This window comes from Pseudorca crassidens, chromosome 1 (assembly GCF_039906515.1).
Source record: "Pseudorca crassidens isolate mPseCra1 chromosome 1, mPseCra1.hap1, whole genome shotgun sequence".
NCBI lineage: Eukaryota > Metazoa > Chordata > Mammalia > Artiodactyla > Delphinidae > Pseudorca > Pseudorca crassidens.
In genome coordinates this window covers 73,756,370-73,778,403 of record NC_090296.1, presented here as the reverse complement: position 1 = coordinate 73,778,403, position 22,034 = coordinate 73,756,370, and the positions used below count along the sequence as shown (strand labels likewise).

The window sequence follows — 22,034 nt, the reverse complement described above, 5'->3', positions numbered from 1 at the left end:
TTTTTAGAAGATGTTTGTGTACAAGGTGTGATAGTGCATTTTCTCAATGTCCGTTCTGCATCTCATTATTATCATTTTTGTCGATCCTGCTCAATTATATAAGCAAAAATTATTAATATTTTCATTTGCATTGATTAATTAGTGACCTTTCACTTTTCCCCAAGTGTTTATTCAGTTTTTTAAATTATGATTTGCCTATTAATGTTCTTAGCCTAGTTGACTTCCTTTCGTTTTCTCAGCTTAGTTTTTGTTCTTTTGTTTTCTTAGCCTAGTTTCCTAGAGCGGTGGATAATGTAGATGGTAATGGCTACATAATATATAATGTGAATGTGTCATATTTTACCATCTCCTTATTTTGGACATTAATACTGATTCTAATTTGAGACCTATGATGAAATAATGGTGTGATGAACATCGATATGAATAACCCCCCTAAACACACACACACGCACTCTTTAGATCTTATGTAGGTTAAAGTCCTAGAAATAAAAACCACTAGATCAAAGAGAGAAATAATGTAAATATATTTAGATATCATTTTAAGGAAACACATACCATTAAGGGCAGTCCCGGGTTCATGATGCTACAGTCATCATAAGGTAATAGTTTTTCTTCCTAATGTATCTCGTACTATGTCAAGTGCTTCTGTCAGGTGTAAGGGGGAAGAGTGACCCATCAGGCATTGTCCCTCAAGGCCACACACCCTTGCCTGCGGTGGTGGATCTGCCGCTGGCTCTGGCTTACACCCTGGGGTTGCATGGAGCTCTTCATGGCTGACTTTCTGGGCTCTCTACATTCCTTTTGCATGACGGCTTCTCCTAAGAGTGTCGTCATTTACTGCCGTGACCTGAAGTTGTCCCTTGTCTCACGCACATCTTACTGTTCGCTTGCTCACCTCCATGCATGTATTCAGCTCTTTTGTCACCTGTGCTCTGCCGGCTCCAGGGAAGACTTGGCAGATGGATGTAGGGACTGTCTTGTGTAAAAACTAAGCTTTTATTTGCTTTTCACCTTAGTTTTCAACGTGCTGAGTTTTGCTTTTCATATTCATGCGATTTGTTTTTCTTTTTAGTGAAATTCCTTCTATTTACGATGTTGATCTCACTTTATTCAGTGTTTGTCCAGTTATCGTGAATTTGTTGTGTTCTGTTACATCCAATGCACTGGTGGTGCTGTTTGAAGGATACAGGACATCTGGGTCACAGTGAACTGTGTTACCCTTTAAGTGTGGCATTTCGTGGATTTGTGGACTGAGGTTCATGTCTCCACGTGTGATATAACTAAAGATCAGGCTGTTCTGGCTGCCTCTCTCCTTCTTCCCTCCCTCCCCTCCGGACATGGACTCCACAGAGCACAGATTGGAAACCCCAGGACCTGTGGGTCACCAAGCCTCTTCCAATTTCACATTGCCCTTGTGGAATCAAGCAAGATCATGCGTGTGAAACTCTAATGTGCAATCCAGCTAAAATACAGAGAATTTAATTATTTTCAAGACAAGATTTCTTCCAGATTCCAAATACAGGTCCATCTGTGTCAAACTGAACTTCCTAGTGGAAGGAGAGGAACCAGCAGAATTTAGAGGAAATTTCTCATCACTGCAAGTTTCCCAACTGGCGGAGCCAGAGCCTGTTATGTGCTGGTACAGTGAGAGGTCAACATTTGATCTACTGATGGAGGGCAGAGTGGTACTTTCCCACCCAGCAGCCCTGGGTCCCTCTGGCTCACAAGGCTGCCATAATCTGGTTGTCAGCAGGGAGAGTCAGGGGTCCAAGGCCAGGCCAGGCTGAAAAGGGCTTAGGCTGCTGAGTGACTACACAGGCCTTGGAGGTGGCTGCGCCCCTGGGGGATGCTGGGTTGGATCCAGGGCCTGAGCTGGCCCCACCCAGGTGGGAGATGGGTACTGGCTCCTCTGCTAAGCATCAGGTACTGGCTGGCAAGTCAGGTTTGGAGGGGACAGTCAAAGGAGGAGAATTCACATGGGGCCCTGGGAGCTCTGTTAGGGAGATGAGAGGGAGGCTGGCTCAAAACAGCATGAGCTGGAAGGGAAAGGAGCTGGTGGCCAGGGCACTCAGATAGAAAACAGGGGCTGGTGTGGGACAGTGGACAGGGAGCAAGGTTGACTGAGTCCCGTGTTGGGCCCAGGGCAGAGTGGGGAGATGGGACTCCAGTGAGGCTGAGGGCCATCATGGGAACATCTCAGCCTCCTAAGCTCTAGACGGTCCTGGTTATGGGAGAAGCCTGCCCTCACTGGAGAGAGAGGCCCTGGAAACAGGAAACTGAGTGTCCATGGCATGACCCCCTGACCTCCTAGGTCCCTGGAGTTATTCTCCTTCCTCTGACCTGTTCTTTGCTCTGCCAAACTGAAGAGGGGTTGGAGACAGTGGTTGGCTTAGAGAAGGTAAAAAATTTCTAAGGCCCAGAGAGGACCATTTTGAGGGAGAGAAGATTGTCATTTTTAATGGATCTCACTTTAGACTCAGACCTGGCAGAAGGCTAAGCACCAAAGAGGCATGATTGAGAAATCAATGAGACTCTATACAGACCGCATGGGATTGAGGGAGGAGTGAGGGCTGGGGAGAGAGGGGGAAGCAATACCCAGAACTGACAGCAGAGGGCATCCTGGAGCAGTGTGGTTGCATATTGAGGCGGTTCAATGAATAAATAGGAATTCAGGTGTAATCACGCTAGAGATCCATTTATTGTGGCCCCGTGATCCCACTGCGAACCCCTATGGGATTCTTGCCGCTGCCCCAGAATGATGGTCAGCAGAGAAAAAGGTCAGTCTCAAGCTGCTGTTCGAGGCGCTTCATTGTTCTCTTTAACCAGGGCAGGAAGTGTGAGACCTTGGTGAAGACTCCTGGAGATGTCCCGGTTGATTTTCCATAGGAGAAAATACCCTGGATCACGTTTTTGCACACGTTTTTGCACACGAGGGGCCCGCCGGAGTCACCCTGTGGGTAGAGAAAGGAAGGGCTGAGTGGGCCTCGTTCCGGTCCTATCTTCCCTGCCACCCCAGGCTGGGTGGTCTCTGTCAGGGGCTGTGAGGAAGATCTGGGCCAGAGGAGGCCTGGTCACCTCCCTCGCTGCTGGGGTCCAGCCTGGCTATGACTGTTCTTTGCAGCTCGACTCAGGTCTACCTTTCTGTCAGTCCTCATGGAAACTCTGGTGATAACGCAGCTACGGGATGACTGATCCTTCCTCACCCCCAACCCTGATCCACTCAGGGGAGAGAATTAAATTCTGGATTAGTGGACCTGCCTGCCCAAGCTCTCAGGCTGAGGATGAGGTTATGGCCCGTCCCCTACCCAGACCTCCCCAAGATCCTCTCCCCGGGGCCTGTGTGCTTAGATGCGAGGAACCTGACCTTGAAGACAGTCTTCACCTTCCTCGGGTCCCCCACGCAAATCTGGGTGGCCTGGCTGTAATAGCCTGGGAAGAGGGATTTGCACACTGGATCCTCCTGCAACGTCAGCTCTGCCTCCTGCAGGGTGGTGGTTTGAGTGCCCACGGCCACCTGCCCCCAGCCGGCCACACTGCACGCCTTTCCTGGCTTCACCCGGACCTCGCGCCTGGGCAGGCTGAGGGGTCTCACAGCTGCAGTCCCCTTGGCCTTTCTCTCCAGCTGAGGGGAAGAGACAAGAGTCCAGCTCAGCCAATGGCCTCTGGGCTTGGGTGCCAGGATGAGGCTGCACTGACCACCCCCCTCACCTGAGCCACTGGGACTGGTCAGGCAGCCAGATGGGAGGGAGGAAAGGGACAGGTGGTAGTGGAGGGGAAACGATCTGTCCCCAGGAGGGCCGGAGGAGTGGGGAGGTTTCCTTGCCTGCAGTAACATGATGTCATTGGAGTAGCTCTTAGGATCATAGTCTGGGTGGGGGACGGCTCGTCTCACTGGGATCATCTGCTGGGTCCTCTCCTGTTTCTTGATGTTGTGGGCCCCCAGGGTGACGTTGATTAAACTGCACAGAGAGCAGAGCAGGAGTGTGGGGACTCTGCCCTGTGCTTCTCAATGACACGAGGGCAGGGATCCTGGGAGCTTTCTCAGGCAATACGGCGAAATTACTCTGAGTTTGGATTGTGACTCTCTGTGCACCCTTTCATCCTCCACTGATGCTTCATCTGACCCGTGTGGGCCCTCGCTTCTCAACCTTGCTTCTTGCTGTCACCTCTGGCCCTCTGACCTCAAAACTTACCTGCCCCATTTCTCAGCTTTTCGTCACCCTAGTGCTGGCTCTTAAGATGGCTTGTTTGATGAGGTCTTGTGGTCCTGAGTTACCACGATCTCAGGGTGAGGGAGGGGCTCCCCTGGGCCCAGCCCCTGGGGAGGGGCTGGGGTCCCTGTCGGGGTCTCAGGAGGGGTAGGCTGGCTGCTGCCCCTCACCTTCCTCTGCAGTGAGCAGCCGTCAGAACAAAGTCCTTTTGCACGAGGACACCGCCGCACCTCTTCCAACTCTCCTTATCCAGAAACTGAACAAGCACCATGTAGGGACGGGAGTGGGGCTTGGCCTCGTGGCCCCCGATGATCTCCTCTGAAAGAAAAGGCTGGAAGATGGGGTGATGGGAGAGGTGTGGTCAGGATGGAGGCTCAGGGAGGTGACGGTCAGGTGGGTTGACAGCACCTTGCAGACACCGGGGGAGAGTCCCCCAGGTTCTCACTGCAGCAGGATAACCTTTTCTGAACCTCAAGCCTCACAATCTCCCTCTGAGAAAGGGGTCAGTGCTTGTTCTTCAGGTCCTGCGTCAGGCACATGTGCGGAGGAGGGCGGGTCTGCCTTCCCGATGGTGGAGGCCCAGAGAATCGTGGACGGGACTCCCTGATGAGCCCTCACTCCCGCCGAGTCTCCGGGACCCCTCTAATCCTCTGCTAACATCTTGACTTGTGCCATTTTCTAATAATCACCTATGAGCTTATGGAATTGGATTTTCTAAAATCCTCATGTCCTTGGGCCTAACACAACCTAGGATCTCAGTAAATGATTTTTTGGCTGCAAGAGTGAATGGCCTCCAATTAGCTTTAGGCTGAGGTTTGGTGGGGATAGTGCTGGTGGCATTCAAGGCCATAGGGGTGGGGGGAGGGCGCTGCCAAAGACAGTGGGGCAGCTGAGGGCCTGGGAGGTGGGGGAGATGGGGCAGAAAATGAGCTGTTTGCGTCCTGGGGCAGAGTCGAGTCGCCCAGAGAGCTTTGGGTGCTGTCGTCTAGCACTTCTGATCAATCACCCCCTGGGTTCCTCTCCTGGGCAGGAGTGAGGGGTGGAGGGTACTGAGAAATTTCGTTGGTTCTTAAGCTGGGTCCACTGACAATTCCTATACTGTAGTGGATTCACCTGAGCTGCCTATTCCGGGGGTGAAGTGAGGGATTTTAATTACCTGTGTTTTGCAGCTTCACATCCTCTGCCAAATACACAACCCACTTGCCCTGCTGGTGAGAGAGAAGCTAAGACCCACCCTTCCTTTCTGCCATCCGTCCTCACTGAGTGTCTATGCAGCATCGAAATTGTTAGTCTGGGTTTGGGATGGGAGCTGGGGTTGAGAAAGGTGAGCTGGGCAGAAGGGTCAGGACTACAGTAGGTTTAGTGAGATGGGCTCTGGCCTCAAGAACGGGGATTGTCACTCACCAGTCCCAGCCCGGTGGGCAGAAGAAAGGCCATCAGGAGCAGGAGAGGCTGCATCTTCCCCGAAGTTCTGCCCAGGTTGGAGCTGCTGGTGTTTCTTCCTTCCAGACACAAAACACAGGGGAAGGAAGGAGGACAGGCTCAGTTCACACACAGACCTCCCAGACTTGTGCTCCCCTGCTGAGCCAGGTGTCAGCATGCCACGTGGTCGTCCACGTTCTCTGCCGTGGGTTAAGTGAGAACGACACTGTCACCACATTTGTACTCCCACCACTGAGTCACAAAGCCAGAAGAAAGAACAAGAAAGTGAAGGCTGTGGTTCAGCCAGCACAGGGACTGGGTCCCAGAAACCCCTCAGTGACTGAATCAAGAATATCTTCATTTTTCGACTCTTGGTTCTTTTTTGATTCTGGTGAAATCCTGAATAATTACACAATAGGCTAGGTCCTATTGTGTAATACGAGAGACACAGCTCCTGCCCCTGAGAGGCTGGCTGTCAGCTGGAGTAGACCTAGAATCTGTGGGTAGAGAATAAGATGGCAAGGACTGTGGTGAGGGGGGTCTGCTTGGTGCCATTGTGAGGTAGAGGCTGGACTTGCTTTAGGAGCAGGTAGACCTGGACCACCCAAGTACCCCACGCAGCAACCCCATTTCTTATGTTGCCACCATCCCAGTCTCATATTTTTGAAGTGTTTAGAATTGCTTCTTTAAATGTAAACGTTCTGCAACAAAGAGAGCTTTTCCATTTTTTTGGTGGTTTTTTGTTTTTGTGTGTGTTTTTTAAAAAATTAATTAATTACTTTTGGCTGTGTTGGGTCTTCATTGCTGCACCCGGGCTTTCTCTAGTTGTGGTGAGCAGGGGCTACTCTTTGTTGCAGTGTGCGGGCTTCTCATTGCAGTGGCTTCTCTTGTTGCAGAGCACGGGCTGTAGGCATGTGGGCTTCAGTAGTTGTGGCATGTGGGCTCAGTAGTTGTGGCTCATGGGCTCTAGAGTGCAGGCTCAGTAGTTGTGGTGCACAGGCTTAGTTGCTCTGCGGCATGTGGGATCTTCCCGGGCCAGGGCTCGAACCCGTGTCCCCTGCATTGGCAGGTGGATTCTTAACCACTGTGCCAGTGGGTAAGTCCAAGAGAGCTTTTCTTATCCCACAATCTTGAACAAAATGCCTGGACTTGATATTCACTTGACCAAAACAAACCATCACTGGGTCCATTGGAAGTGAGTGACTGATTGGGTTGTGCTGAGGTGTTTAGCACCCCTCGAGCCGAGATGGGGGCTGTCCCACTCAAATCAGGGTGCCTGTGAGTGGGGAGGGGCTTCCTCTATAGAAATGCTGCTTACTGGTGTGCACTGAAGGGGAAACGGATGCCGGTCATCCTAATAATTACTACCCACTAAGTATTCTCTGTCCAGAGAACCACGTCTCTGATGGCCCTGGGCATAGTAATCCTAAACATTTGCAGATGATCCCACCACTCTCACCAGTATGAGGACAGAAGGAAGAGTGATGGCAGGGAAGGCATGAGGAGTTCTCAGCAACCCAACCCCAAGTCAGTTGAAGAAACAGCATTCTATGGACTTATAGAAAAAGAGGGGAAGGAAACATGCTTAAGCATGAATGATGATTATCTTGGGATGGTGGAATTCTTGGTAATTTTAATTTTCTTATATGTTCTGTATTTAATTGTCTTTCTATGATGAATGTGTTAGTTTCTATGATGAATATATGTTTCTTTTATACCCAAAACACATTTTGCCAGACATGAAGCTCACTCACCATGCATACATTCAGCCAACAAGTTCTTCTCTTCAGTCCAACCATCTCTAAGCTGTATGTTTTAAAAATGAGGTTGCTTTTCTGAATATGTTCTTATATTAAAAATTCAGGGGCTTCCCTGGTGGCGCAGTGGTTGAGAGTCCGTCTGCCGATGCAGGGAACATGGGTTCGTGCCCCGGTCCAGGAAGATCCCACATGCCGCGGAGCGGCTGGGCCCGTGAGCCATGGCTGCTGAACCTGAGCGTCCGGAGCCTGTGCTCCGCAACGGGAGAGGCCACAACAGTGAGAGGCCCGCGTACTGCACAAAAAAAAAAATTCAGAGATTGTTAAAAAATAGAAGAAAATATTTACTCAATAAAATATGGGCTATAGACACCTTTGAAACATTAGGATGCCCTTGAAACCAATAATTTTCATTTCAGTGAGTTTCCTTTGGAGATAAATATATTTAAACACAAATAGGTGAAAACAGTAGGAGTTGAAGAGACGCTGGCTCAGACCAAGATGGAAGAGCTGAGGGCTTCCCAGGTGACGCAGTGGTTGAGAGTCCGCCTGCCAATGCAGGGGACATGGGTTTGTGCCCCGGTCCGGGAAGATCCCACATGCCGCGGAGCAGCTGGGCCCGTGAGCCATGGCCGCTGAACCTGTGTGTCCGGAGCCTGTGCTCCGCAACGGGAGAGGCCACAGCAGTGAGAGGCCCGCAAACCACAAAAAAAAAAAAAAAAAAAAAAAAAGATGGAAGAGCGTCTTCAAGGTCACTTTGGGCTGAGGGAGGATGTGCCGTCAGGGCACCAGAGGTTGCACAGGGTCCTGGGCTCAGGACTCCAGGACAGAGCTGCGACAGGCACTTGAGCTGGGCCTGGGAATACCGAAGGCCCTCCTGAAACTCTCTCAGCCTCCGGAGCTCTGGCTGCTCTGGCGTGGAGAGGGAACTCTGCATGGGGAGCACTGCACATTTCTAAAGCCTCCCCACATTTCTGTTTCTGGGGTTGAGAAGTGCCCCCCTCAACCCCAGAGCTTCTCAGGTGGTCCTCCTTCCAAATCTGGATTCTCCTATGTTGCCACATTGGCACTGGGATAGGGTGAGGGGAGTGGGTGTGGGTTAGGAGGAGGGCATATGGATGCGATAAGGGGGTCCTCGAGAAGAGGGTCATGTTCTCCTGAGGAGGTGTCTCCCTTTTCTGATGGAGCCCATGGTCAGCCTGGCAGGGGGAGCTGGCACTGGGGACGAGGGACTGGAGGGAGCTGGCCGTCAGTGCAGCAGGAATTTTTATTCTAGAGTTGGAAGGGTGGGTGGTGTGTTGGAGGGGGAAGCCCATAACAGATCAGAAATGTGAACGGATGGTTGCCAGACACAGTAGGTGCCTAACGAATGTGCTTGAATGAATAAAATAGGAATCAATGATTTCTGCTCAAGAGATGAAAGTTTATTAAGTTCCAGGCAGTCCCCCCTTCACCCCCTTTTGGCCCAGTGCCATTCTGACCTCTATCCCAGAGGAGATGGAGGGATCCATCCCAGGGGCACGTTAGTCTGGTCCCTGCAGTTTATAGTCGCTCATTGTTTTTTGGATCCAGTACAGAAGGCTCGAGACTCTGGTGTAGACATTTGGAGGTGTCCCATTCTCTTCTCCAAAGGAGACGATGCCCTGGGCCATGCCGTTACACACAAGGGGGCCCCCAGAGGCGCCCTGTGGGCAGAGAGAGGAGGGGCTGAGCCGGATCTTCTTCAGGTGTGGTCCTCTGTGCCGCCCCAGGGTGGATGGTCTCTGTTGGGGGCCCTGGCTGATATCAGGGACTGTTGGTCCTGAGGATTCAGCCTGGCCTTGACAATCTCCCCTTCTCCTCTCCAAGGAAGCCTCTGCCTATATGTGGTGGTGGGACAGTCTCCATGCCCCCAGGGAAAGAGGACAGAGACTGGATAGGAGAAAAGGCTGGGGACACAGGGATATGATTAGTTCCCACTGCCCTGGACCCTCACAGCTTGGCTGTGCCCAGGGCTTTGCATGGATAACGCTGGGGATCTCACCAAAAAAGAACCCTTCCTCTTTCTTGGGTTCCCTACATATCTGGGTAGTGGTGTTGTAATCTTTGTAGCAAGAGATGCATTCCTCACCCCTTTGGACTTCAAGGTCTACCGCCTGCAGTTTCTCTGCCATGGGATTGTTCATGCCCAGGTGCCCCCAGCCGGCCACACTGCACACCATCCCTGGCTTCACCAGCTCCCTCCTCCAGGGCAGCCTGATGGGGCTCACAGCGGCGGTCAGGTAGGCCTTCCTCCTCAGCTGAAGGCAGAGGAAAGGCATTCTAACCTACTTTTGGCCCACAGAGGCCTCAGGGACAGTTATGGGGTTGCCTTCCTCACTGCCCTGGGACAACTGAAGGGGTCATACCGGAAGGAGGGACAGGAATGAGGTCATGGGGGATTCAAAACCCAGGTATGAAAGTGTGCAAGAACCAGTGTGGCTACGTGCCCTACCTGCAGTAACATGATAGCATTGACCCACTTATTATGATCATAGCCTGGGTGGGGGATGGCTCTTCTCACTAGGATGACCTGCTGGGTCCTCTCCTGCTGGTAGATGTTGTGGTCCCTCAGGGTGACGTTGATTGAGCTGCCCCGAGAGCAGAGAGGGAGGTGGAGTCGCAGGAAATACAGGCCAGGAGCCATGAGGAAAGAGCACAGCTTGGGACAGGGCGGGACTGGAGGGGAGAAAGTTCTAGGTATGGGACCTGGGGCTGAGCTTCTCTGTGCTGCCTGCTTCCTGGCAGCCCGGGCTGGGTGCAAGTTCCTGGAGTCCACTTAGGGTGTTCAGTCCTGCACAGAGCTTGACCGTCTCTAAGGAAAACCAGGAATTTCTCACATCTGCACTCTGGACTCCAGGGTGCAACCTCAGCTTCCTTCCATCCCACCTTTGATCAGTCCCTTCTCTCCACGGGCCACTCGCATTGACCTGTTCCTCTCTCCCCAAAGCTCACCTGTCCTCTGAAGAGCTCTCCTATGTTACTTGGTGGCCCAGGTCTGCAGCCCCTGAGAAGAGGGTTCCCTGTGAGGGGTCTACAGAGGGGTGGGGGCCCAGGTGTTGCTCCTCACCTTCCCCAGCAGTGAGCTGCTGTCAGCATGAAGTCCTCATGCACAAGGAGACCCCCCCAGAGATGAAACTTTTCTCTGAAGCATGGTACTCAAGAAACGCCATGCAGGGATGACAGTGAGGCTTGGCCTCATGGCCCTGATGATTTTGCCTGAAAGAGAGATTGCAGTCTGCCTGCTGTGCTCATGGAGCCAAAGCCTGGAGAGGGGAGATGGGAGCAGATTTGCTGGTCTTTGAGGGAATTTGACCAGAGTTCAGAAAGTTCCTGGAGATGGACCAGAGCCAGGATATGTATGAGTGTAGCACCTGAGCAGGGTTTCTCCAGTGCAGGATGGGACTGGACCTCTGACGGTGGGGACAGTCACTTACCTTCCTCCCCACTGGGGGACAGAAGAAGGGCCAGCAGGAGCATCTCTCCAGGAAGGCTGCCCAGATCTGAGTCGCCGCTGCTTCCTTCTGGTCCTTTAACCCTGGGGGTCCCCTCTGGTGTTGTGACCTTTATCAAGTGAGGTTTCTCTGAAAGTCTCACAGCTCTGTCTGATCAAGTCCTGGGGTCTGAGTGGAGCATGAGCTACCAGTCACCACGGAAGGACCCGCAGCTCTCGGCTCAGCGCCACCACAGCAGCAGAAAACAAGAAAGGCAGCTCCAAGTAGGGGTAGTTGGAGATGTTGTATCAGCCAGTAGCAGGTCCCTGAGCCCTAGCAGCCTGGCTCTCAGGACGATAGATTCAAGAATATCTTAATTCTCGTGGTTCTCTTTAGATCACCAGGGTGACTGTGTATTGAGGCCTCTTTTTGTGTGAGACTGTGGGAAACATTGGAGATAACATCTCTTGCTTCTGGTGGAGGAGACAAGCCGTCACGATCGGACAAGGGTGGTGAGATCCTTGGTATGGGATGGACAGAATGGTGTGAGAGTGACGCTGAAGAGGGCTTATTCCAGTTATAAAGAACTGAGTGGTTTAAGAACAGCAGCGACATTGCTTTTACCCACGAATCTGCATTTTGGTCAGGGTACAGTGTGGATAGCAGCCCTCTGTTCCCCTTGGTGTCAGGGAGGCTTGAATCCTGGAAGCTGAATCATCTGAAGGCTCACTCACACCCACCCAGTGGTTAGCGCTTGCTGTTCACTGGGCCCGTTGGTTTCTCTTCACGACGTCGCCTCAAGTAGTCTCAGGTCATGGGATTGTTGGGCTCCCTCACAACACAGTGGTGGGCTTCCCCAGAATGAGCATCTGCTAAAAAAAGAATGAGCCAGGCAGAAGCATCTATTCTACCATATTCCACTAACTGAAGCGATCAAGAGCCCCCACCAGATTAAAAAGGAAGGGTCGTAGACCCCACCTCCCAACGGGAGGGGTGTTGCCGTCATGTAAGGAGAACGTGTGGGATGGGAGATACACAACGGTAGTCGTAGCAAAGCAGAATCTGCCACACTGCTTTAGGGGTCTGGAGGGTTAGTCAGAGCCATTGAAACCACTGATCCGTCTAAGCCTAGGTCAGTGCCTTTGGATAGGTTGGGGTCTGCTCTGTCCAACCCACGTGCACTGAGAATGGAAGAAGTTTGCCTGTCCCCAGAGCTACTCTTTTTAATGAATTACTGATACCATGTGAAGTGAGAATGGATGCCAGGGAGCCAAAGCAGAGTACCCACACCACTATCCAGAGAATTGCATTCTGGTGTCTCTGTACCATTTGCTAAACAAATTATCCTGATCGTGTCCCCATAATGGAAAAGAAGGAGAGAGTCATGGAATGGAAAACATTGTTGGTTCTACATATCGTGATCCCAAGTCTCTTAAAAAGCAACAAAACCTTAAAGAAACAAAGCACACTCTCAGTAGGGACTCTGGCAGGGGAGCCACGGTAAATGAGAGCGTGGTGTCCAAGCCAAGCCTGCGTGGGGTGGGAATGTGCCCACTCCAGGCGTCTCTCCTGTGTGGACACACTCCCTACGTGGGCTCGGACACCCTGCACTGGGCAGCCTGGATGAGTAATTAGAATACACGTGAGGCAGGGAGTGGATGCCCAAGTCTGTTGAAGAGGGTGTTCAAACAGGGACTGGCTATTAGGTGGTATCGGAGCTCAAGGGAGATTTAAAGGCCTTCATGGAGTCGGGGCGGTGGAGGGGGGGGAATCTGGCGGGATGTGTCAGAGCAGGATAAATAGGGTGAGGTGGGCATGGGTATGAAGGGGCTGCCTGATGTGGATTGCCAGAGCCTGGGTGGGGGGAGCAGGGGAGGCACTTGGAGAAGATGAGTGAGAGATCTGTTATATAAATCTCCGTGGGGATTAATCAAATAAGTCAACATATTAAGCTAATGAGCCAGGTTTCTCACTGTCTGAGGATTGGACGGTATTGGTGGCATCAATGTTAATTCCCTGGGTTTGATCGTAGGACTGTGGTTATGCAAGAGTGTCCTTGTTTGTAGGGATTACACTCTATAAGGTATTTGAGAAGTTGATGGAGCACCATGTCAGTAACCTTACTCGCAAATGGGTCTGGGAGACAAAAGTTTTTGTATTGCAATGGCAACTTTTCTATAAGCTGGAGATTATTTCAAAATTAAAAGGAAATCTGTACCTTTCATATATACAAATAATAAACACTTTGAAGATATAATTGGGAAGAAAATCTGTTATAGTAGCAGCAAAAAAAGATGAGGGGCTTAGGAAAACCTGAACCAGAATTGTGAAAAACCTATTTGTGCAAAATGTTAAAGAACTTCTGAAAAACACAAAAACAGACTTTGGAAACAGCAAGATATTCTTAGTTCTCACATATGACAGATCTACACCCAAAAGGTACTGATTCTCCCAAAGCTAATATATAAATGTGATTATAAAAATAATATATATGATGTGATTTTTAAAAACCCACCCAATTTTTTCACTTGGTGTTACACAAAGTCTAGATTGTTTCTAAAATTTGTGTAGAAAATAAGCATGAAAGGATCACTAGGGGAATTGTTAAAAAGAAAAAGGAATAGTACGGCAGAGGGTTAGCCTATCAGATCTTAAGAACGCCTATAAAAGTTCTTTCCGAAAAACAGTGTGGTATTGTATCATGAACAGAGAGAGAGTCTAGTGAAACACAATGGAAAAATTCAGAAACATTCACAGGTATATATGGAAATGAAGTTTATAATAAAGTAGCAATTCAAATCATAAGGGAAAAGATGGATTTTTAATAAATGATTTAGGAACAACTGGATAGTCATTTGTTAAGAGATTACGTTGGAGCAGTATCTTACAGAAACCACCAGAATAAAGTCCAAATAGGTAAGATATTTGTATACTGAAATACACAAAATAAAACCACATATTGCCTAGAAATAAACATGGGTAAAGTCCTTTAGAAAGTGAGAGTGGAGAAAGCCTTTCTAGCAATGACTCTAAATTCATACACTTTAAAAGAAAGACTGATAAATAAATTATGATTTGAAAAACTAAATTTTAAAGTTTGTATATCAAAGAAGAGTGTAAGAAAATTCAAATTACATGCAGCAAACTTGTAAAGAATTATTGCAACCTTTGTCACAATTAAGGAGCTAATCTAATATTCAAAGATCTCTAAATCCAGAAGAAACAGACCAAAAACCTGATAGAATGGGCAAAAGACCTGAGCGTTCACAGTAAAATAAATGTAAAAAATAATGAAGAGTCTCAACTTCACTCTTATTCAGATAAATAGAAATAAGAAAAGGAAAAAAGAAAATAATTATTCTACTCTATCTCATCTCTCAGATGGCCAAAAGTTCTAAAGTTAAACAGCATATACCATGCGTAAGGCTTTTTTTAAATTGGTGCTGCAGGATACATCTTTTTTCCCCCCATAAGTTTACTTTCCTCCTATCCATGTCTTTATATATTTATATGTTTCTCATTAAACAGCACAAGGTTGAGTCTTGCATTTTTATCCAGACTAACAATCTGTGTCCTTTGGAGTATTTAATCTAGTTACATTTAATGCAGCTACTGATAGGGTTGGATTGAAGAATATCGTATTGCTATGTGATTTCTATTAATGTGATTTATTCTTTGTTCTTTTGCCCGACTTTTCCTGCTATATTTTGTTGTATCTCATTTTGTCTTCTTTATTGGCTTTTAGTTATATATCTATATATTATTTTAGCTATTACTCTAAGATTACAATATGCCTCCTTCACATATTACAGGCAACCTTGAATTCATGCTATACCACTTCATATGTGAACATTGTAATGATATATTTTCATTTGTCTTCCTTCTCACCCTTTGAGTTCTTTTTGTCATACATTTCACCACTATATGCCGTAAATACTAAAGCATTTTTCGCCTTAAAGTCAATAATCCATGTAAGAAATTGATATAAATACTTTTCCACTTGGTCACTTTTTAAAAATTAGAGTATAGTTGATTTACAATATTATATTAGTTTCAGGTGTCCGTATTTTTACAGTTTATACTGACTATAAAGTTATCATAAAATATTGGCTATATTCCCTGTGTTGTACATTACATCCTTGTATCTTATTTATTTTATACCTAGTGGTTTGTACCTCTTAGTCTCCTTCCTCTATCTTCTTTCTCCCATTACCCTCTCCCCTCTGGTAACCACTAGCTTTTTTCTCTGTATCTATGAGTCTGTTTGTGTTTTATTACATTCGTTCATTTGTTTTATATTTTAGATTCCACGTGTAAGTGAAAATGTACAGTATTTATCTTTATCTGATTTATTTCACTAAACATAATACCCTCCAGGTCCATCCATGTTGCTGCAAATGGTAAATTTCATTGTTTATTTTATGGCTGAGTATATTCTATTGTGCTTATATATATGCCACATCTTCTCTATGCATTCATCTGTTGATGGACACTGCGATTGATTCCATAGCTTGGCTTCTGTTAACACTGGTATAACTTTTTGAACTAGTTTTTTGTTTTCTTCAGATATATACGCAGGAGTGGAATTGCTGAATCACATGGTAGTTCTATTTTTAAGTATTTGAGGAACCTCAGTACTGTTTTCTATAGTGGATATACCAATTTATATTCCCACCAACAGGATACCAGTTTTTTCTTTTCAACACATCCTTGCTAGCATTTGTTATTTCTTGTCTTTTTGACAATAACCATTCTGAGAAGTGTGAGGTGATATCTCACTGTGATTTTGATTTGCATTTACCTGATGATTAGTGATGTTGAACATCTTTTCATGTATCTGTTGGCCATTTGCATGTCTTCTTTGGAAAAATGTCTATTCAGATGACTGCCCATTAAAAACATTTTTTTAATTGAAGTATAGTTGATTTACAATGTTGTGTTAATTTCTGCTGCACATCAAAGTGATTCAGTTATACATATATATATTCTTTTCATATTCTTTTCCATTATGATTTGTCACAGGATATTGAGTATAGTTCCCTGCACCCTGCCTATTTTTCAATTGGGTTTTTTTTTTTTTTTTGATAATGAGTTGTGTGAGTTCTTTATATATTTTAGATATTAATTGCTTATCAGACATATCACTTGTAAATAGTTTCTCTTATTCAGTAGGTTGCCTTTTGGTTTTGTTGATGGTTTCCTTTGCTGTGCAAAAGCTTTTAAGCTTAATTAGGTCCCATTTGTTTCTTTTTGCTTTTGTTTCCCTTGCCTGAGGAGAAATATCCAAAAAACCCCAATATATTGCTGAGACCTATGCCAAAGAGTGCACTGCCTATGTTTTCTTCTGAGAATTTAATGGTTTAAGGTCTTTAATAAATTTTGAGTTTATTTTTGTATATGGTGTGAGAAAATGTTCTAATTTTACTCTTTCACATGTAGCTGTCCAGTTTTCCTGACACCACTTATTGAAGAGACTTTTCTCCATTGTATCATCTTGCCTTCTTTGTGGTATATTTTTTGACCTTATGTACATGTGTTCATTTCTGGGCTTTCTATTCTGTTCCATTAATCTTTGTGTCTGTTGTTGTGCCAATTTCATACTGTTTTGATTATGGTAGCTTTATGGTACCGTATGAAGTCAGGGAGGATGATACCTCTAGCTTTGTTCTTTTTCCTCAGCATTTCTTTGGCTATTTGGGGTCCTTTATTTTTGCATATGAATTTTAGGATCATTTGTTCTAGCTCTGAAAAATGGCATGGGTATTTTTATAGGGATTGCATTAAATCTGTAGGTTGTTTTGGGTCATATCTCATGTTAATAATATTAATTCTTTCAATCCCTGAACATGTGATATCTTTCCATTTATTTGTTCAACTTCCTTCAATCAATGTTTTATAGTTTTTAGAGTATAGATCTTTCACCTTTTTGAATAAATTTATTCATAGGTATTTTATTTATTTTGATGGGTTGTAATTGGGATTTTTTTCTTTCTATTTCTGAGAGTTCATTACTAGTATATAAAAAAACAACAGATTTCCATATATTCATCTTGTATCCTGCAACTTTACTGAATTCATTTATTTCTTCTAATATATATATATTTTTGGTGGAGTCGTTTGAGTTTTCTATATATAATATCATGTCATCTGCAAATCCATTCCTATTTGGATGCTTTTATTTCTTTTTCTTGTCTGATTGTTGTGGCTAGGACTTCCAATACTATGTTAAATAGAAATTGTGAGTGTGGGCCTTTTTGTCTTTTTCCTAACCTTAGAGGAAAAGCTTTCAGCTTTTCATCGTTGAATATGATGTTAGCTGTGGGTTTGTCATAAATGGCCTTTATTATGTTGAGACATGTTCGCTTTATACCAACTTTGTTGAAAGTTTTTATCATGAATCGATGTTGAATTTTGTCAAATGCTTTATCTGTATCTATTGAGATGATCATATGATTTTTATTCTTTGTTTTGTTAATGTGGTGTAGGGTTGATTGATTTGCAGATAAGGAACCATCCATCTGTCCCTTGAATAAATCCCACTTGATCTTGGTGTATGATCCTTTTAATGTATTGTTGAAGTTGGTTTGTTAATATTTTATTGAGGATTTTTGCATCTATGTAGGTCAGGGATTTTCTTTTTTTGTATTTCCTTCCTTCCTTCCTTCCTTCTTTCCTTCCTTCCTCTCTCCCTCCCTCCCTCCCTCTCTCCCTTCCTTCTCTCTCTCTCTTTCTTCTTTCTTTCTTTCCCTCTCTCTCTTTCTTTCTTTCCCTCTTTCTTTCTTTCTTTCTCTCTCTCTTTCTTTCTTTCTTTCTTTTTTTCCTCTCTCTCTTTCCCTCTCTCTCTCTCTCTCTTTTTCTTTCTTTCTTTTTTCTTTCTTTCTTTCTTTTTTTCTTTCTTTCTTTTTTTCTTTCTTTCTTTCTTTCTTCTTTTGTATTTGTCTGGTTTCAGTATCAGAGTAATGTTATCCTCATGGAATGTTTGTGAGTGTTCCCTCTTCATTATTTTGGAATAGTTGAGGAGGATAGGTGTTAACTCTTTAAATGTTTGGTAGAATTCCTTTGTCAAGCTGTCTGGTTCTGGACTTTCGTTTACTGGGAGATTTTTGATTTCTGAATCAATTTCAATTCTAGTTATCAGCTGTTCAGATGATCTATTTCTTCCTGATTCAGTCTTGGAAGATTGTATGTCTCTAGGAATTCATCCATTTCTTCTAGGTTGTCCCATTTGTTGGCATATAACTTTTTTGCAGTATTCTCTTATGATTGTTTGTATTTCTGTGGTATCAGTTGTAGCTTCACGTATTTCATTTCTTATTTTACTTATTTGGGTTCTCTCCCTTTTTTTCTTAAAAAAAAAGAAAAAAACATGGGCAGTTTTCAGTATGCTACCTTGGTGTGGGGACTGGGAGCAAGTCTGTGCACTCTTCAAGAGTGGAGTCTAGGGAGAGCCCTCCAGTAAGCCCAATGATTTTTAAACCAGCTAATGGGTCTCACCTTTTCAGTGTCAGACCCCAGGGCTGGGGTGCCTAATATGAAGCTCAAACCCCCTTCTTCACAGTGAGGATCCCTGAGTCTGTGACATCCCCTCATTTTATGGGTCATCACTAGGGATAATGGTCTTGCCTAGATATCATCCCCTCCTCTTCCCAGACTCCCTGTGTGTGTGTATGTGTGCTTTAATAGCCTTGGTTGTAGAAGAGCTATTCTGCTAGTCTTCCAGTTATTCTCAGCAAGAGTTGCTCTATACGTAGTTGTAGTTTTGATGTGTCCTTGGGGGCAGGTGAGCTCGGGGTCTTCCTACTTCACCATCTTGAGTCCATATTTTACACTTTTATTTTTGTTTTTCCCTTCCTGCTTGCAAATGGGGGAATCATCTCCCTTCAGCTTGAAGACTTCTTTTAGTATTTCTTACAGTGCAGGTCTGATGGCAACAAATTCTCTTACCTTTGTTTTTCTGAAAATGTCTTTATTTTGTCTTCATTTTTGAACAATATTTTCACTGGACATAGAATTCTAGGTTGAATTCCAGAAATAGGTTGCTATTTTTTTCTTTCAATCATTTAAAAATGTTATTTCCCTGCCTTCTGACTTCCATTATTTCTGACAAGAAGCTTGTTGTGATTCTTGTTTCCCCTAAAGTAATGTAAGTTCTTTTCCCCTCTGCCTATGGTCAACTGTTTCTCTTTATCTTTGATTTTCATTAATTTGACTATTACATGCTTAGATGTGATTTTCTTTGTCTTACTTGATTAACACAGGTTCATTGAGCCTCTTGACTCTGAATAAGAAATGTAGTCTAGCAATATGCCTCTGGAAAGTAAGGAAACTTTTGTTGAATTTTTTTCATAGTGAAATGTGTTTGTTGGCCAAAAGGGTATTGTGTGGGATACCAAGACAGGAAATAAACCCTGGAAGTTCTGCAAGTCCACAGTGAGTGCTATTGGCAGAAGTATGGTCATGGGCAGGGAAGGCAGAGCCATCCCTGTTCCAATGCACATTCCCAAGAGAAATTAGCAAGAACTTGCATCCCTTTAGGTCTCTCGCCCCAGAGCTGGCTTGGCAGTTCTCTCTCCAACCACACTGGGACCTGAGTCTTCTTGTGGGTCTGGAGGGCAGGAGGGGTGATGGGAGAGGGTCTTGGTGAGTAGAGGCATTTCGTTAGAGGTCATTGCAGAGATGCTTTACTGCATTTCATTTTTTATTTCCATTACAGAGATCTTGCTTAAGCAAGGCAAGAATTTTTTCCTTGAAGGTGGGGGACAGAGGATACTTCTAAGGACAAGAAGATTTGAAGGAATCAGCATGTTTCAGGTACTTACCTGCCTCCATCCAAGTATGCCCATGAGCAGACAGACCAGCTCACCAGGAAGGTGTTTTGAATACTTGTCAGAGAATGGCTGCCACGGGGGCCCAGAGGCTTGCTCTCTGGGGAGGTAAGTGTCTGAGCAGAGGCTCATGTCTTGTCCAGGGATGCCAGGAAGTCATCACAAAGGCAGGGGTTAGAAAACATGGAAGGCCTCTTGCTGGCTTGGCTGTCAGGGAGCCTGGCTCAGTCCAGGCTCTGTCCTAACCCTATGGTGCCTCCCATTGGTCACTATAGCCTCCTGGGACTTTGTCTCCCTCATCTCTCAAAGGAGAATGAGGGTCTGCAACAAAGATTCTTAAACCTGTTTTAAATCATAAAACCATTTCCTCAAAATAAATGTAATACTTGAGCTGAACATGTATGTGGCTGGGCAACTTTTTAAAATGCTGTGTTTTTTTGTTTCTATATTTTCCTTGTCATCTTTTTCAATCAAGGAGCCAGGTCCTTAGTATGTCTTAGGGTTTTTTTCAGCTCTAAATCAGAAGCTGTGTGACATCACTGCTCTTCCTTTGTAAAAGTGCCCAGGTCATTAGGAGATTACGCTGCTGCATGCTTTGCGCACAAAAATGGGAAACGGCGTGCTTTTGAGGGTTACGTGATCCCAGGGTATTGACCCCATGGCGCAGAGGAGCGTGGTGTGTTTTTGGGGCAGGATGACACCTGCACAGAGCTGGAACTCACACTCAGCTCCCAGGCAGTGCTGCATAGCAGTGCAAGACCTTGGGTAGATGGCTGCTAGGAGTGTCTGGCGAGGTGAGCCCAGCACAGGGAGATCCTTGCTCAGCAAAAAATCATATACTCTACATGTGGCCTCCAAGCCTTTCCTTCCTAAGTCTGAAAAGTCTAGGTCGTCTTGGACTGTATGGATGCAGCAGCAACCGTGATGGCCTAAAGAGCAGAGACGCTTCTCCATTTGTCCAGACCACATGGGCCTCCCTGATTCCAAGTTCATCTGCACAGGCAGGAGCTTGCAGTCATGACAGGGATCATGTTTTTGGTCCATCCAACAGGATGAGCGTGTAGACTCAGATTCTGATTGCCTTCAAACAAATACTTCATATGGGTTTTCCTACCACCTGAATGTGTGCAATGACATTCCTACCTGCTACTTTTCGAGTAAAAGAAATAAGGTTGCCCTTGTTCCTTCTTCCTCCCTCCCTGCTACCTTCTCCCCTAGGGGACAAGGATGCTCCCGTGAGCAGAGCGGGATCTTCACATCTAGAAAACAAATGACTCGTTCTAGAGTCACATGTAATAGCACTTCTACAGAGGGTAACCAGCAATAAAAATAAACACAAATGCTTTATCCCTGTGGACTTCCCACAGGGATAAAGAGATCTAGGCCCCTCAGGTGGAATCATGTGAAGGTGGGAAGGGAGAGAAAAGATTCAGATGAAAGTCAACACTGTCAGTTCCACGCGCGCTCAGATGATAGAACCTGTGTTACCGCGTCCACGCGCGCTCTGCTTGCTGCGTGATGGGCCAATAAATCAGAGGCGAGGTATCGAGGCAAGGGATAGGGCTTTATTCGCAAAGCCGGCAGACCGAGAAGACGGCCGACTGAAGTCTCAAAACTAACCATCTTGTCTTGGTTTGGATGCCAATTTCTTTTACAGAAGAGAGATGGGAGAGGAGATGAGGAAGTAAGGTAAAAAGGCCATAAGATTGGCAACTGTCCCCTGGAATGGCCAGCCTTTGGGAGGGGGTGTGCTAATTTCTTCCCTCGGGGAGGGGATGTGATAATTTCTTCTGTCTTTTTTTTAAAAATAACTTTATTATTTATTTATTGTTTATTTATTTTCATTCATTCGTTCGTTTTTGGCTGCCTTGGGTCTTCGTTGCTGCGCGCAGGCTTTCTCTAGTTGCGGCGAACAGGGGCTACTCTTCGTTGTGGTGCACGGGTTTCTCATTGCGGTGGCTTCTCTTGTGTGGAGCATGGGCTCTAGGTGCACGGGATTCAGTAGTTGTGGCACGTGGGCTCAGTAGTTGTGGCTTGCAGGCTCTAGAGCTCAGGCTCAGTAGTTGTGGTGCATGGGCTTAGTTGCTCCGTGGCATGTGGGATCTTCCTGGACCAGGGCTCGAACCCGTGTCTCCTGCATTGGCAGGCGGATTCTTAACCACTGTGCCGCCAGGGAAGTCCAATTTCTTCTTTCTTGCAGCCATCCAAAGGTGGACAGGGTCAGGATGTTTCCCTGAACAAAGGCACTTTCGTTTAACATTCAGGCAGAGAGGCAGGGTTCCCTGAGGCAGGCCATTGTGTATAGACAGTATCCTTTTAGTGAACAAAAGCAACGGAAAGCAAAGGTTAAAGTAAAAGAAACAGATC

At 46.0% G+C, this 22,034-nt stretch overlaps 2 protein-coding genes across 2 annotated transcripts; both read right to left on the bottom strand.

The window, feature by feature from the left end:
* Positions 1-2,688: 2,688 nt before the first annotated feature.
* GZMH (granzyme H) lies at positions 2,689-5,821 on the bottom strand. The gene is made up of 5 exons (XM_067746459.1): positions 5,616-5,821; positions 4,382-4,542; positions 3,824-3,959; positions 3,365-3,622; positions 2,689-2,951 (listed from the first exon to the last, which is right to left on the bottom strand). Exons 1-5 carry the CDS (start codon positions 5,667-5,669, stop codon positions 2,763-2,765), a joined length of 798 nt encoding a protein of 265 aa, XP_067602560.1. The 5' UTR covers positions 5,670-5,821; the 3' UTR covers positions 2,689-2,762.
* Positions 5,822-8,913: 3,092 nt separating this feature from the next.
* On the bottom strand, positions 8,914-17,237 carry LOC137218430 (mast cell protease 3-like). Its single transcript, XM_067725284.1, is given in 7 exon segments — positions 8,914-9,075; positions 9,414-9,447; positions 9,449-9,669; positions 9,864-9,999; positions 10,479-10,534; positions 10,537-10,627; positions 17,113-17,237. Coding segments are annotated over 7 exon segments (825 nt in total).
* Positions 17,238-22,034: the final 4,797 nt, after the last annotated feature.